Source organism: Myotis lucifugus, unplaced genomic scaffold (genome assembly GCF_000147115.1).
Source record: "Myotis lucifugus unplaced genomic scaffold, Myoluc2.0 scaffold_192, whole genome shotgun sequence".
NCBI lineage: Eukaryota > Metazoa > Chordata > Mammalia > Chiroptera > Vespertilionidae > Myotis > Myotis lucifugus.
Genome location: NW_005871240.1, coordinates 1,691,332 through 1,709,735, shown reverse-complemented (window position 1 = coordinate 1,709,735; position 18,404 = coordinate 1,691,332). Strand labels below are relative to the sequence as shown.

General features: G+C 37.2%; 1 protein-coding gene across 1 annotated transcript in view; it reads right to left on the bottom strand.

The window, feature by feature from the left end:
* The window catches only part of CFAP47 (cilia and flagella associated protein 47), a 425,326-nt gene that overhangs the window by 8,452 nt on the left and 398,470 nt on the right, over positions 1 to 18,404 (bottom strand). Inside the window, 2 exon segments of the mRNA XM_014462850.1 lie at positions 4,480 to 4,641; positions 9,741 to 9,912. Coding sequence (XP_014318336.1) covers positions 4,480 to 4,641; positions 9,741 to 9,912 — 334 coding nt within the window.

Genomic DNA, 18,404 nt, shown 5'->3' with positions numbered 1-18,404 from the left:
AATTCCTATAAAGTCATTCAATCAGTGAGAACAGCACCATATAAGGATTAATAAAAATTAATGTAGTCATCATCATGATTGTTTTTGTTTTAAAACATGTTATTACTGGTGCTAGGCATTGATACATATTCTAATTCTGAACAAAGTCCAGTACTGGAAATACAAAAGACAGAGGACACATTAGAAAGAAATAAAAAACCTATATATTGTCTAAGAAATATATATATAAAACTTGGCTGGAAAGATAAGGCAGATGCATCGAAAGAAAAACAATGATTATTGATTTACACAATACTATAGAAAGTTGGAGAGGCGATAAGAAGGGCATTTAGAAGCAGAAAGAAAATGAAGACAAGTAAGAAAGAGTAATGGATAAGACAGGCTCTGAGAACAGTTACTTTTTTTCCATATGACTGAAAAAGAAGATCTATTCTAGACAGCAAAGAGAGGAAATCTTGAAGGTCTGAGTGGGCTAGGACCATGATGAACTGCATATATAATTTAAATGCTACCTTGGCTAAGAAACACAGAACTATCAAATGCTTTTAACAAGCGAAGTTATATGCATGTTAATAACATTGTTTTAAGGATATTGGTTTTACTATCTTGTATAAAATGGGTTGGAATGAAAGGAACTACATATGGAATTAGGAGTAGCAAATTTTGTTACAACATTGTTTATAATTGAAAAATATAATTTGGGTGTCTTATTCCAAATGTTGTTTTGTTCCAATACTACATTTGAGCAAATTATTGGTAATGAGGAAACCATTTCACCAGCTCTGAAAAATTTTTTGAATGCATTAAATCAATTTACATTTAAACCAAAATATCTAATAACTTGAAATATTTTTGGAAGTTGTGAATAAGACTACAATGGATTCAAGACAGCTAAGTATGCCCGGCCAGTTTGGCTCGGTGGTTGAGCGTTGACCCATGAACCAAGAGGTCAGCAGTTTGATTCCAGGTCAAGGCATATGCCCAGGTTGCAGGCTTGATCCCCAGTAGGGAATGTGCAGGAGGCAGCCAATTGATGTTTCTCTCTCATAGATGTTTCTATCTCTCTATCCCTCTCCCTTCTTCTCTCTCTAAATCATTAAAAAACACATATATTTTTTAAAAAGACGGCTAAGTGAAGCCCACTCCTATCCAATGTGAAAGCTCCAAACATACATGTAACTGTCCATCATTCATTTTGAACTAAGTACAGAAAATGCATCCAGGCATGCCCAGTACCTCTGAGGATTTAATTTCTATGATACACACAGGGGCCAGCATGCGCCATCATGAAACACAGGCATGGAAGCCATTTGTTTTAGAAATGAAGAAAACCAGTAAGTTAAGTGCTACCTTCACCTATTCCACTCCTCACATCTTGTGTAGCACAAGTGGGGCATGTGCTCACTATGACCCAGTAACATAAAATCCATCACTGCCCACTCAATCAAGATGTCAGTCTTCCCAATTGATCTATAGATTCTACTTGATTCCAGTCAAAATCCCAGTCAGTTATATTATGGCTATCAACAAATGGATTCTGAAGTTCATAGGGAGAGGTGAGAGACTCCATAGCCAGCTCAATATTGAAGGAGAGCAAAGTTGGAGGACTGACACTCCTTGACTTTAAGACTTACTATAAAGTTACAGTAATTAAGACAGTGTGGCATTGGTGAAAGAATAGGTAAATAGGTCATGGAGCTTAAGAGACTCCAGATATAGTCATAAATAGAGTCAAGTGATCTTTGACAAAGGAGCAAAGGCCGTATAATGGAGCAAAGATAGTCTCTTCAACAAATGGTGCTGGAACATTAATGCAAAAACAAACCTTACACTCTTCTCAAAAACAGACACACACCTTACACTCTTCTCAAAAACTAAGTCAAAATGTATAGTAAACCTAAATGTAAAACACAAAACTATAAAACTCCTGGAAGTTATGATGAGAGAAAATAAAGATGACCTTGGGTATAGTGATGCCTCAGTAAATACAACAGCAAAGACACAATTCATGAAAGAAATAATAAATAAACTGAACTTAATTAAAATTAAAAAGTTCTACTCTATGAAAGACAATATCAAGGGTAAAAATATTTACAAAAGACACATCTGATAAAAGACTGTTATCAAAAATATACAAAGAACTCTTAAAACTCAACAATGAGAAAACAAACAGCCCATTTTAAAAATGGGCCAAGGACCTTATCATATACCTCAGCAGAGAAGATATGCAGACAAAAAATAAGCACTTGAAAAGATACATCCCATCATATGTCATCAGGAAAATGTAAACCAAAACTACAATGAGATGCATTATACTTCCATTAGAGTGGTTAAAATCCAGAAAACTGGCACCATCAAATGCTTGTGAGGAAATGGAGTAACAGGAGCATTCATTCATTGTTGGTGGGAGTGCAAAATGGGACAATCACTTTATAACACAATGTGGAGATTTCTTACAGAACTAAAAACACTCTTACTGTAGAATCCAGCAATTGTGCTACTTGGTATTTACCCAAAAAAGTTGAAAACTTTATATCCACACTAAAACCTGCACCCAGCCCTAACCGGTTTGGCTCAGTGGATAGAGCGTTGGCCTGTGGACTGAAGAGTCCCAGGTTCGATTCCAGTCAAGGGCATGTACCTTGGTTGCGGGCACATCCCCAGCGGGGGGCATGCAGGAGGCAGCTGATCGATGTTTCTCCCTCATCGATGTTTCTAACTCTCTATCCCTCTCCCTTCTTTTCTGTAAAATATCAATAAAATCCTACCTAATAATAGACAAACATGGTAATTGACCATACCTTCGCTACACCTCCCATTGGCTAATCAGTGTGATATGCAAATTAACTGCCAACAAAGATGGCAGTTAATTTGCATACTGCAAGCAGGGCAGGCCAGTGCAAGCCGCCATCTGGGCCCCTGTGTGCCGCCTAAGCCCCGCTGCCAGCCAGAACCCCCGTGTGCGGCCCTGGGCGGGTGGGGCTTGGCAGTGCGATCGGCCCGAGGAATCCCTATTCTTGCAGGAATTCTCCTGCAATGGGCTTCTAGTATATATATAAAAAAATAAAAATAAAACCTGCACCCAGATGCTTATATCAGCTTTTTTCATAATTGCCAAAGACTTGGAAGGAACCAAGACATCCTTCAGTAAGTGAATGGATAAATAAACTGTGGTATATCCAGATAGTGGGATATTATTCAATGCTAAAAAAATGAGCTACCATGACATGGATAAACCTCAAATGCATATTACTAAGTAAAAGAAGCAAATCTGAAAAGTCTATATACTGTATGAATCCAATTATATGATATTCTGGAAAAGGCAAAACCATGGAGAACATAGAAAGATTAGTGGCTGCTAAGGGTGAGAAAGAGAGATGAATAGAAAGAACACAGAAGGTTTTTTAGGGCAGTGAGAATACTCTGTATGCTATAATCATGGATATGCCATTATACTTTTGTACAAACCCATGGAATGTTCAACATCAAGAGTGAACCCTAAGGTAAACTATGGACTTTGGGTGATCATGATGTGTCAATGTAGGTTCATCCTTGTTAAAAAATATACCATTCTGGTGAGCTATGTTGATAATGGAGGAGGCTGTCTATGCATGTGTAGGGCAGGTGGTGTCAGAAAAATCTCTGTACCTTCCTGTCAATTTTGTTGTAAACCTAAAATTGCTTTTAAAAAAGTTTTGAAAAAGACACACTGGGTGATTTTATTTATATGAAATATCTGGAGAAGGCAACATTATAGAGATAGACAGCAAATCAAAGCTTTCCTGAAATTGTGCGTGGGAATGGGGGTTAACTGCAAAGGAGCTTGAAATAATTTTTTTTTGGGGGGGGGGGGGGGAATGGGAGTGTAATAAACCTGGAATGTGGTTATGATAGAAAATTCTATGAATTAAAAAAAAATACTGAAAGGTACATTTACAATGGGGGAGCTTTATGGTATGCACATTATCCCTAAAAAAAAAGCTGTAAAAACATATTTCACATGTGAGACAGGTAAAATGACTGTGGTCATGGTGCCTATGTTATCACAAGTATAACAAAGATATCTATGGTTAAGGAGAATAATCATACAGAAATTGAATCAATATAAGTTACCCAATCATCTCTATTTAGATAATCCCAAACCATTAAAATTTATTGTAAAACATTCTAAAACATTCCATTTATCCTTCAAAAATACATTAAAATATCATTTGAAAAACAAATAGAAACATTATCCTAAATTTCAATATCTGTTTACTTTTGCTTCTTGTTTTTTGGTCTTCACCTTTAGGGCCTATTTTTAAATTTTTAAATAAAAATTATGAAACATATAGAGCTTTGACTCATAGAAGCAATACTGCTCTGACTTAACCAGCAAAAGATGACATAATAAAATTTTTCATCTTAAATTTTGTTTACCAGTTTAGCATAAATTACATTAATAAAACTAATTAATAAAACTTGCTTGTTATATATTACCTTTTCCGACCGGACAGCCAGAATTCAGTAACAGCTTCCTTAAATAAACCTTTTCCTTCAATATTAATTACATCATCCACCTCAGGCTCAGTAGCAATCAATGTTACGGGAAAGTTCCAGATCCCATCTGTTATACACTCTATTTTTAGTATAATTTGAGACCTTGAATAGAAAAAGAGATTATAACACAATCTATAGGAAAATAAGCAAAGAGAATACAGTATAGTAGATCTATATCTAAGGTCAAAGTTTAAGCAAACCTTGTGGTTTTAGTAAAAACACTGGGACTTTTAATTCTTAAAAAATGTAGATGGCTGTTAATTGCACTTATAAGTTTTAGGTCACAGGTTATATTATCATTCTCCTTTTGAGGTAATTATTTTGTAGCACATCTTATCTACTCTGGAGGTATTTACTAAAATCCAGAAACATATGTAGATTTGACTGTGAAAATTTTCTGTGACCAGCAAAGGAGAGGTTGGTAAATGGTCCCAAGTGTTATGCTAATAGGAGATCCATATGGGAATTTTTGGTTCAAAGTGAAACACTGTGGCCCAGCTGACATGGCTCAGTGGTTGAGTGTTGACCTATGAACCAGTAGATCACGCTTCGATTCCCGGTCAGGGCACATGCCAGGGTTGCAGGCTCGTTCCCAGTGTGGGGCATGCAGGAGGCAGACAATCAATGATTCTCTCTCATCACTGATGTTTCTATCTCTCTCCTTCTCCTTCCTCTCTGAAATCAATAAAAAGAAATTTTTTTAAAAGAAACAAAATGAAACACTGTGAAAGAAATTTCAACCCTTGCTTCACATAGAGAAAAATATTTTCTGCAAACACTTACCAAAGCCCCATAAAACTGACTTAAATTGAAACTTATAAAAATTATATTGTAATTGATAAAGATCACAAACCCCTTACACAATAACATATAATTAAGTGGCAATTGAATTAGTGAAGAGAGTAGAGAGAGACTTTCTAAGCCTTTGGCTGTGAAGAAGAGTGGAGACAGAGTAGTTAGTAGCTGAAGTTGAGGAATAATTAATTACCTCTTTGCTTGCTTAGAGTTGAAATGACTCAAACATGTAATCATGTGGTTGCAATATCACGTTATAATGGACAAATAAATTACAACCCTTTTATGTAAAACTGTCAGGAAAAACAGTTCTTGGAACTCTAATCCTCTTTAGATAGGAGTCTAAAAGTATTCAACCCCCCTAACCGGTTTGGCTCAGTGGATAGAGCGTTGGCCTGCAGACTCAAGGGTCCCAGGTTCGATTCTGGTCAAGGGCATGTACCTTGGTTGTGGGCACATCCCCAGTAGGGAGTTTGCAGGAGGCAGCTGATCGATGTTTCTGACTCTCTATCTCTCTCCCTTCCTCTCTGTAAAAAACCCATAAAATATATTTAAAAAAAAATAAAAGTATTCAACCAGTCCAGCCGACATAGCTCAATGGTTGAGCGTCGACCTATGAACCAGGAGGTCATGGTTCGATTCCTGGCCAGCCCATATGCCAGGGTTGCAGACTCCATCCCCAGTGTGGGGTGTGCAGGAAGCAGCCAATCAATGATTATTTCTCATCATTGATGTTTCTATCTCTCCCTCTCCTTTCCTCTCTGAAATCAATAAGAATATATTTAAAAAAGAAAAGAAAAAAGAAAGCACAATCTTTTTTAAAAAAATTCGACCATTTGGTTAACAATTGGACAATAACATACCACATTTTGAAGCTGCACACACTAAACCAGCAATTTCACAATTAGTAATTTTCCCCAGAGATATGCATCAACTATTTCAAGAAGTTATATGTATGAGGATGTTCATTGCTGCATTATTAATACTATAAAAAAAACTGGTGCCAAAAATTTAAAAATACCCCTTTGATAGAGTTGCCGGTAACAATAATGTATACTGAAATGAAACAGTGGACTTAGTCCATGATGACTGCTATATCTTATTATATGCAAACATATATGCAAAATGTAAATGCTACTCCTTCACCACTCTCACACTCTCCTATCTTAGTAAATGAAACTATATTCCTCTCGGCACTATTTCAAGAGCACTAATTTGATAATTCGTCTTCCTGCTTCTACTCTTGCCATCTTCCAAAAAGGAGAGGACTTCCATAATTTCAAGCTATTGTTTTTTTTGGTTTTTATTATTTAACTCTGTATCTTCCTTTGAACCATCCCAAATTCATTTGGAGCATGAAATGGAAGAAGTAAATGAATATGCACATATATGTACAAAATAGAACTGTTAACAACAGAGCCTCACCCAGCACTTAGACATAATTTTATGAATCATGTGCACAAGTTACCCTAAATCACCGCCCCCCTCAATTTATCCTTCAGTTATTTTCAATTGTTTCTAGCATAAAAGACAAATTCATAGCCTCAAAATACTATATGATCAGATCCTGTCCAAACTCGCCAACCTTACTTTCTCCTTTGCTTACAGAAACACTTTGCATTAGAGAAACACTGGATTCCTTACTACTAGAATTCTGTAAGTACAAATATTCTCCTGCACTTGTTTCCTATCTCAAATACTCTTCTAAGATCTTCCTATCTATAAGGTCTTTGTTCAGACATCATCTCTTTAAGGAATCTTAACTGTCCACTTATCTGATGTGCATCCTTGATAGCTCTCTACCCCCCTTATATATTTTCTTCTCAGGACAATCTTAAATGTTATTGTTTACATATACATTTAATATTCTCATCTATTATACTCACTAGGCTATACAATCTAAAAGTACAGGGATTTTTGTCTCTTTTGAAGATGTTAAGTGATTTTTGAATAAATGAATGAACATGTTCAAATGAACAATGTTGACTAGTTCATTCTGCAGGATAATTCTTGGAGTTAGTGAGAAATCACTGAGTCAAACTTTTTGGCCCATGCAAGAAAGACCACTCAGTTTCAGGGATGATCATATGAATCATTTTGTGGTCAATACTGTGGATTCCTAACAATGCACCTATGTGATATTTCTTATTCTAAGTTGTCTCCCCCAAACCCTGTAAAATTGAATGTTAGGTTCCCATTCTGTTCATTACTTGAGCAGGCGAAAATTTCCAGGAAAAAGTTGAGCTAAGATAATTAATATTTTAAAATATGCCCTAAGACAAATGGTATCTATCATTTATCCATTTTTTAAAAAAAAGTTTCGACCTGTGTTAAATTAGAATAACCAGATTAATTGATCTCTTAAGTATTTGTATTAAACCCTTAAAATTTTTTTAAATCCTCACCTGAGAATATTTTTCCATTTACTTTTAGAGAGAGTGGAAGAGAGAGAAAAAGTCAGCAAGAAATATCGACATGAGATAAAAACATATTGATTGCTCGGGTCGGAAAGGAACTTGCAACGGAGGTATATGACCATGACCACAATAGAACCTGGGACCCTTTGGTCCTCAGGCCAATGCTCTACCCACTGAGACAAACCGGCTAGGGCTAAACCCTTGATTTTTATAGAAAGAAAAAATCAAGAACTTTAGGAATAATATTGCTATTTTTTTCTCTTTGTAAAACTACCATTTAGAGCCCTGACCATTATTTTTATTATGTATAATGCTATTCTGTGAAAGGGTGGATGCTAAAAATTACCTTGTTATATTTTCCTTTTGAAAAAACATGAAAATTTTGTTTTTCATTTTACCTTGCCAACGAGGGAGACAAGAATTGAATTTAATATTTATTTTAATTATCTAGGTAAAGCATGGTTTGGATATTGTTATTTTTGTACTTCTTTTTCAGAGTTTAGAGCTATTGGTTTTATGTTAGTTTTTCTCATTTAACTATGTCTTGCAGTGAACTATTTCAAATGTATATGGAAGAAGGAATGACAAAGGTAAATGAATTTATAAACATATGCACAAAATAGAATTATTAAACTACATCAGAACATCACACAAAACTCACAAAAATTTATGAATCGTGCATACAAGTTACCCTAAATAAGTTTCTCAAATATTCACCAAGAAGCTCTAAATCTGTAAAATGTTACATGACTATAAATTCACATTGGTTCTGCTCATATTCACTAATAATAACATTTTCCCCTTACGGTTGTTGCTGGTAATTTCCATATCACTAAATTAACACTGCAAAGCTAAGTGTGTAAAAATACTAACAAATAAGCATAGAAAACTATAAAAATGAAAGCGAAGATAAAAGAGTATAATGTCAATGTTTATAGTGTACTTTTTTCTTGAAGCTTGATTTTATTACTGCTTTCTGAAGATGACTGTGGTATCTTTTAGTTATTGGACTACATATTCAAAGCCACTTTAAATATGTGTCTGGCTACATCAGCTACATAGTTAAACTATAGAAATGATTAAAAGCACAAATAATACTTTCCATTGTTTTGTTTTGTTTTTCATTGCCAGGTTGCATTTTGTACTTTGTGCATATTGTGGTCTTATGATAAGTATCACTGCATTAAGATATAAATAAAACACTATTTCAGATGTGACCTAACATATAGTATTTGCAGGTACTAAGTATTAGTTGCCTAAAAAAAGTAAATATAAAGACCCTGGATAAGGCTTCCCAGTGGACAGACATTTAAAGTTCGCTATTCTAAAGGATTCCGATATAATCCTCTTAAACCTTACTAGAGACTATGTGCGATCTTATGGTTTTAGGTCGTAAAAGGGTAATGACAGCAATTATAAAGTAAAAAAAAATAGTTTAGGATTTTCATAATTTGAACTGGTTCTGAGAAGTATCAAGAAACATCTTGGCAATGTATGGTGACAAATCAGTATTTTTTTTTCATTAAATTTTTTTTTTACTAAAATGTAGTTGGCATACACTATTAGATCTGTTTCAGGTGTAAAACATTTGTGATTCCACATTTCTAAACCTTATAGTGTGATCATCACCCTAAGTCTAATAAGCATCTGTCACCATGCAAAGCTATCACAATATTATTGATATATTCCGTTTCACCTTCTTAATTTTACAAAGCAGACTGTTCTTTTTTGTCAATATTATACCTTAATGAACTTAGGGAGGTCAATATTCGGGAAGGATATCTTATATTTCTAATCATTTGGACTCATTTTTCATCAGGCACTTTTCATAGCTTGACAGCTACAAAAATAATCTAACCCAAAATATTTGCCTCAGCAGCATCAAAGAAATAATGCAATCCAAATATAGAAAAATGGAGAGAATAATAAACATTAGTTTAAAATAGTAGTAATATTGTTTAAAGAAAAAATGGATAAAAGCAGGTTTACTTCATTGGTTTCTTTGGTGAAAATATCACATTGAAGTCCAATGTTATCACTTGAGTCTTGATATTGTAAGATCTCTTCATCAAATATACAGCCACAGAGGGCTGTAAGTCAACTCTTACTTCATCAGATTCATATAGAATTTCATATTCAAATTCACGTTTTATAGGTATTCCTAGGAAAATCAAGATTAAAGTGCATTTCAATTTAATTAAATATTAATAGATTGGATATCAGTTACATGTCAACAATAATGATGCAGAGGTATTTAGAAGGAGGGAGAGAGTAGATGTTATTGAGCTTTGGTTTCATAATACCAAGTGTATTACCAGGTACATAATAGTCCTAAATATGTTTTTGTTAAAAGGTAAATAAATGAATGAATATAAAAAATAATCACCAAAGATAATTCTCATCATCCTTAAATCTTTAAAATTCAGACTTATAAAATAAGAAATAGCCAAATGGAAATGAGTAGTCAATATTTACTGTAAAGTACAAATAGTATGACATGCTCTATATAATAAATGTATTAAAAGCTTATAGACATAATTTATAAAGATTTGAATTAAGTTTAAACAGTACATAAGCCAGTCAGAGAAAGATAAGTACCACATGATCTCACTCATATGTGGAATCGAATGAACCAAATAAATTGATGATCAAAAATAGACCCAGAGACATTAGAAGCATGAACAGAATGTTGAACCTCAGAGGGAAGGCAAGGGAGGGTGGGTGAAAAGAGATAAACCAATGAACTTGTATGCATATATGCATAACTTGTGGACAAAGACAATGGGATGGTGAGGACCTGGGGTGGGGGAATGGGCTGGAAGAGGTTACTGGGGGGAAAAAGAGGACCTATATAATACTTTCAACAATAAGGATTTTGGGGAGATCCAAGATGGCGGTCGATGGGACAGCAGGCTGCAAGATAGTGTGTGAGTGAGAGAGTGAAAGGAGAGTGCATGGACGTGTGGGGAGTATCTGTATTTATGAGTGATGGACAGCTATATTCCACAGGACTGTTGGGGACTGGCAGACCAGGCTCCCCTGTCCGGGCAGCCTCTACTACTGCTGAAATCTCTCCCAGTGTGGCCAGATCTGCCACAGAGACGGCACCAACTTGAAGGGGAGAGCAGCTGTGATCGGAAGCCCAGCCTTACCTTCAACTGGGGAGACCTTGGATACCTCTTGGGACCCTACAACCACATCACCCAGGGACAAGCTGCCTCAGCTGCAAACCCACGAACACTGACCCTCCAGCCTCCCCGGCCACGGGTGCATAAAAAGTTTGTTCAGAGGGAAACAAAGCAGTGCCAAATATGCGGATGGGCCCTGTGCCTTTTCACAGAGCAGATAGAAGGTACAGCTGAGTCCAACAACATCCACCCAGAATTGGTGAATTAAACACAGCTGGTGAGGCAATCCATGGATGGAAAGGTCGGAGATCGCCTAGAGAGAGCTCTGCCTCCTCGGATTCAGCTGGGTGTTTGTTGTTTGGGTGTTTGTTGTTTGCATTTTTGGATTAGTTGTTGTTTGTTGTTTGCATTCATCTCAGAGTATTTGTTGTTTGCATTTTTTAGATTAGCTGTTGGTTTTTTGCAGTTTTTTCCCCAAATAAATATATTTGTTCCCCTTCTTTTTTCTTCTCTTTTTTTTCTCTTACATTTTTTCCTTTTCTCAATATGATTTTTGCACTGTTTTTTCTCCCCTAATTCTCTTTTCTCTAGTGGTCACCTTTATTCAGGGGTTATTGGTATTGTGAATACACTTATGTTTGGTGCCCTGTGCATTGTGTCTTGTCGTGTTGTATTTTATGCCTTTAAGTCAATGCAGGAGAGAGAGAGCTACATGACCAGACACTCTGACAGGAGCAAATATGGGGAGACAAATAAACAGCCCCCATATGAAAGAAAAGGAGGCATCACCAGAAAAGGAAGTAAATGAAATAGAGGCAAGCAATATGTCAAAGTAAGACTTCAGAACAATGGTCATAAGAACGCTGAAAAGGATGGAAGACAAATTCAACAATATGTGTAAGAACCAAGAGGAAATGAAGAAGAAGACGAAATGAAAAATGACATCGCTGCAATAAAGAACTCAATAGAAGGGAAGTCCTTCGGGACTTGCCCGCCTGGTCCCCCAATATTGCAAAATTATCTCGTGTCTTTTTCTTTCACTTGTGTGCGGCTCCTCTTTCAGATACCGAACCCTACTCCACGCAGAACGTGGAGGGAGTGTTACTCGACATCTGGCGCCCGAAGGGTAATCTGGAAGTGCAGGCTTCGCTGGAGCGAAAAAAGGGAAGTTTTCACCGAAAAGGTGTGGAAAGCTCACCAAAAAAAGGTGAGGGGGATTCTACCGCACGCAATGCCCAGGATCAACTACAGAAGCCCGGGTCTTTTTACAGGTTACCGGCATCCAGAGATCGGCTACTAACCCGGCGGCTACTAACCCGGAGGCAACGACTCGCAAGCAGCGTGACTGCAAGAGCCCAGAGGAGACCTGCACCCCTCCACGGAAAGATTCAAGCAACAGCGGCCTCCTGATCACCACATGCTCTGCCGGGGAACAGTTGCTGTGTGTGAAGCCTCCCTCCACCAGCCAGAAGAGCCACCACAGCTGTGAACAGCACCCACCAGAGGCTCTGCTATCAACAGAGGAGCCGCTGCTACCACAACCGCCCAAGGAGCAACCACAGCCCGAGGAGCCACTGCCACCCAGGGAGCAGCCACTGCCACCCAGGGTCCAGCCACTGAACGATTCAACAACTAGTCATGTCAGTGAGATCAAACATGGGTAGACAAAGAAACCCCCAAAGGAAAGAAAAGGAGGACTCGCCAGAAAAGCAGCTAAGTGAGACAGAGATATGCAACATGACGGAAAAAGAATTCAGAATAAGGTTCCTAGAGTACATGCACCGGATGTTTAAGAAGCAAGAAGAAACAGATGAAAAACTCAACTACTTATGCAAGAAGCTAGAAGAAACAGATGAAAAAATCAACAACTTAAGTAAGTCCCAAGAAGAAATGAAGAGCGACATAGCTGCAATAAAAAACACCATTGAAAGTATCAACAGTAGACTGGGAGAAGCGGAGGACCGAATTAGTGAATTAGAAGACAAGGAAGAAAAACACACTCAAACTGTACTGCAAATGGAGAAAAAAATTAAAAGACAGGAGGAGAGCCTAAGGGAGCTTTGGGACAACATGAAACGAAACAACATACGAATAATAGGGGTGCCAGAACAACAGAAAGATGAACATGGATTAGAAAACCTATTCGAAGAAATAATATCAGAAAACTTCCCTGAGGTGGGGAAGAAAAAAGTCACACAAGCCCAGAGAGTCCCAAACAAGGTGAACCCGAAAAGACCCAAGCCAAGACACATCATAATTACCATGGCAAATGTTCAGGATAAAGAGAGAATCTTACAGGCTGCAAGAGAGAGACGGAAAGTAACATACAAGGGATCTCCCATTAGATTATCAAATGATTTCTCAACAGAAACACATCAGGCCAGAAAAGAATGGACAGAAATCTACAAAGTGATGCAAAGCAAAGGACTGAATCCAAGAATACTCTATCCAGCAAGGCTATCATTCAAAATTGAAGGGGAAATAAGAAGCTTCACAGACAAAAAAAGGCTAAGGGAGTTTATCACCACCAAGCCAGCAATGCAAGAAATGCTAAAGGGACTGGTGTAAAAAGAAGAAATAAAAAGCTCAGAAAGAAAACAGCCACACAAAAAAAGAAATGGCTACAAACAAGTACCTTTCAATAATAACTTTAAATGTAAATGGACTAAATGCTCCAACCAAAAGACATCGAGTGGCTGAATGGATAAAAAAACATGACCCATACATCTGCTGTCTACAAGAGACCCACCTCATTAGAAGGGACTCACACAGACTGAAAGTGAAGGGATGGAAAAATATCTTTCACGCAAATGGAAAGGAAAAGAAAGCTGGGGTAGCAATACTTATATCTGACAAAATACATCTCAAAGTGAAGGCCATAACCAGAGATAAGGAAGGCCACTTCATAATACTAAAGGGATCAATACAACAAGAAGATATAACCCTGGTAAACATATATGCACCCAATGCAGGAGCACCCACATACATAAGAAAACTTCTGGAAGATATCAGGGGAGAGATCAACAACAATACAATCATAGTAGGGGACTTTAATACACCACTGACATCACTGGATAAATCCGCTAGACAAAAACTCAGCAAAGAAACAGCAATCCTAAATGACTCACTAGATCAGATGGACTTAATTGACATCTTCAGAACACTTCACCCCACAGCTGCGGAATATACATTCCTCTCAGGTGCTCATGGGACATATTCAAAAATAGACCACATATTGGGTCACAAGCAAAGTCTCCACAAATTCAAGAAGATTGAAATCATAAAAAGCTTCTTCTCAGACCACGATGGCATAATGTTAGAAATAAACTACAATAAAAACAACCCAAAATACTCAAACACTTGGAAGCTGAATAGCATGTTATTAAATATTGATTGGGTTACCGATGACATCAAAGAAGAAATTAAAAACATCCTGGACACTAATGACAATGAAAACACAACAATCCAAAACCTCTGGGACACAATGAAAGCAGTCCTGAGAGGGAAGTTTATAGCTCTACAGGCCTATCTCAAAAAACAAGAAAAAATGGTAGTTAATCATCTAACTCTACAACTCAAAGAATTAGAAAGAGAGCAACAAGAAAACCCCAGAGTGAGCAGAAGGAAGGAGATAATAAAGATTAGAGCAGAAATCAATGAAATAGAGACCAAAAAAACAATACAGAAAATCAATGAAACCAAGAGCTGGTTCTTTGAAAGGATAAACAAGATTGACAAACCCCTAGCCAGGCTCACCAAGAAGCAAAGAGAGAGGTCCCAAATAAACCAAATCAGAAATGATAGAGGTGAAATAACAACAGACCCCACAGAAATACAAATGATTGTTAAACAATACTACGGGCAACTCTACTCCAACAAACTAGACAACCTGGAGGAAATGGACAAATTCCTAGAAAAATACAACATTCCAAAACTCAATCAGGAAGAATCTAAAAACCTCAATAGGCCAATAACTATGGAAGAAATTGAAGCAGTCATCAGAAAGCTTCCAGCAAACAAAAGCCCAGGGCCAGACGGCTTCACAGGGGAGTTTTACCAAACATTCAAGGAAGAACTAAAACCTACCCTCCTCAGACTACTACAAAAAATTCAAGAGGAAGGAACACTTCCATGCTCATTCTATGAAGCCAGCATCACCCTAATACCAAAACCAGGTAAAGACATCACAATGAAAGAGAATTACAGGCCAATATCCCTCATGAACATAGATGCCAAAATCCTCAACAAAATCTTAGCAAATCAGATCCAGCAGTACATCAGAAGGATCATACACCATGACCAAGTAGGATTTATCCCAGAGATGCAAGGATGGTACAACATCCGTAAATCAATAAATGTGATACATCACATAAACAAATTGAAAGAAAAAAACCACATGGTCATATCAATTGATGCAGAAAAAGCATTCGACAAAATCCAACACCCATTTTTGATAAAAACTCTCAGAAAGGTGGGAATAGAAGGATCATACCTCAACATAATAAAAGCCATATATGACAGGCCCACAGCCAACATCATACTCAATGGACAAAAACTAACACCATTTCCCCTAAGAACAGGAACAAGACAGGGATGCCCACTCTCACCACTCCTGTTCAACATAGTACTGGAAGTATTAGCCATTGCAATTAGGCAAGAAGAAGAAATAAAAGGCATCCAAATTGGAAAAGAGGAAGTAAAACTGTCCTTATTTGCAGATGACATGATATTATACATACAAAACCCTAGAGACTCCATCAAAAAGCTACTAGACTTAATACATGAATTTGGCAATGTAGCAGGATACAAAATTAACCCCAAGAAATCTGAGGCATTTCTATACACCAATAGTGAACTTTCAGAAAGAGAGATTAGAAAAACAATCCCATTTACCATCACACCAAAAAAATTAAGATACCTAGGAATAAACTTAACTAAAGAGGTTAAAGACCTCTACTCAGAAAACTACAGGACGTTGAAAAAAGAGATAGAGGAAGACATAAACAGATAGAAGAACATACCATGTTCTTGGATTGGTAGAATCAACATCATTAAAATGTCCATACTACCCAAAGCAATCTATACATTCAACGCACTTCCCATTAAAATACCAATGGCCTTCTTCAAAGATCTAGAACGAACTCTCCAAAAATTCATCTGGAATAAAAAAAGACCCCGAATAGCTGCAGCAATCCTGAGAAAGAACAAAGTAGGTGGGATCTCAATGCCAGATATCAAGCTGTATTACAAAGCCAATGTTCTCAAAACTGCCTGGTACTGGCACAAGAACAGACATATAGATCAGTGGAATAGAATAGAGAGTCCAGAAATTAGCCCGAACCAATATGCTCAATTAATTTTTGACAAAGGAGGCATGAACATACAATGAAGCCAAGATAGTCTCTTCAATAAATGGTGTTGGGAAAATTGGACAGATATATGCAAGAAAATGAAACTAGACCACCAACTTACACCATACACAAGAATAAACTCAAAATGGATAAAGGACTTATATGTACGACAGGAAACCATAAAAATTCTAGAAGAATACAAAGGCAACAAAATCTCAGACATATGCCAAAACAATTTCTTCACTGATACAGCTCCTAGGGCAGTTGAAACTAAAGAGAAAATGAACAAATGGGACTACATCAAAATAAAAAGCTTCTGCACAGCAAAAGAAACCATCAACAAAACAACAAGAAAACCCACCTCGTGGGAAAACATATTTGCCAACGTCATATCTGATAAGGGCTTAATCTCCAAAATTTATAGGGAACTCATACAACTTAACAAAAAGAAGATAAACAATCCAATCAAAAAATGGGCAAAGGATCTAAATAGACACCTTTCAAAAGAGGACATTCAGAAAGCCAAGAGACATATGAAAACATGCTCAAAGTCACTAATCATCCGAGAGATGCAAATCAAAACAACAATGAGGTACCATCTCACACCTGTCAGAATGGCCATCATCAACAAATCAACAAACAACAAGTGCTGGAGAGGATGTGGAGAAAAAGGAACACTCGTGCACTGCTGGTGGGAATGCAGACTGGTGCAGCCACTATGGAAGGCAGGATGGAGGTTCCTCAAAAAATTGGAAATGGAACTCCCATTTGACCCTGTGATCCCACTTCTAGGGAATATATTCCCAAGAAACCAGAAACACCAATCAGAAAGGATATATGCACCCAGATGTTCATAGCAGCACAATTCACCATAGCTAAGATCTGGAAACAGCCTAAGTGCCCATCAGTAGATGAATGGATTAGAAAACTGTGGTACATCTACACGATGGAATACTATGCTGCTGTTAAAAAGAAAGAACTCTTACCATTTGCAACAGCATGGATGGAACTGGAGAGCATTATGCTAAGTGAAACAAGCCAGTCAATGAAGGAAAAATACCACATGATCTCACTCTTTCAGGGATAATTAAGACCATTACAAACTTTTGAACAATAATAAATACAGTGGCAGAGCTGCCTCAAACTGATTGTCGGACTGCAGTGGGAAGGCCAGGGAGGGTTGGGGGACAGGAGGGAGGGGAGTAAGAGATCAACCGAAGGACTTGTATGCATCCATATAACCATAACTAATGGACATAAGACACTGGGGGGTAAGGGAGGGCAGGGGCTTGTCAAGGGTGGGGGGGAAAAAAGGACACTTATGTAATACCCTTTGTAATACTTTTAGCAAAAAAAAAAATAAATAAAAAGTTTTACAAAATTAAAAAAAAAAGAACTCAATAGAAAACATCAACAGTAGGCTAGAAGAAAAGGTAGGAAACAATACACAAGCAGAGCAGCTTCTAGAAAAAAAAATTAAAAAACAGGAGGAGAGCATAAGGGAGCTTTGGGACAACACGAAATGAAAGAACATCCGCATAATAGGGGTACCAGAAGGAGAGGATACTGAGCAAGGAATAGAAAATCAGTTTGAAGAAATAATGACAGAAAACTTCCCTGATATAGGGAAGAAAAAACTCACACAAATCCAAGAAGCTCACAGAGTCCCAAACAAAATGAACCCCAAAAGACCAACGCCAAGGCACATTATAATTAAATTGGCAAACACCAAGGACAAAGTAAGAATATTAAAAGCAGCCAAAAACAGAAAGTTACCTACAAAGGATCTCCCATCAGACTAGCGACTGATTTCTCAACAGAAACACATCAGACCAGAAGAGAATGGAATGATATATACAAAGTCATGCAAAGCAAGGGTCTAAATCCAATGATATTATACCTAGCAAGGCTATCAATCAAAATTGAGGGCGAATTCAGGAGCTTCACAGACAAAAAAGGAACAAGAGAGTTTATTACCACCTAACCAACAAAGCACGAAATGCTAAAGGGCCTGCTATAAAAAGACGAAATTGGAAGGGAAGGAGGAACATAGGCATAAAGAATAAAAATGGTGACAAACAAGTACCTATCAATAATAACTTTAAATGTAAATGGATTAAATGCCCCAATCAAAAGACATAGGGTAGCTGAGTGGATAAGAAAACATGACCCAT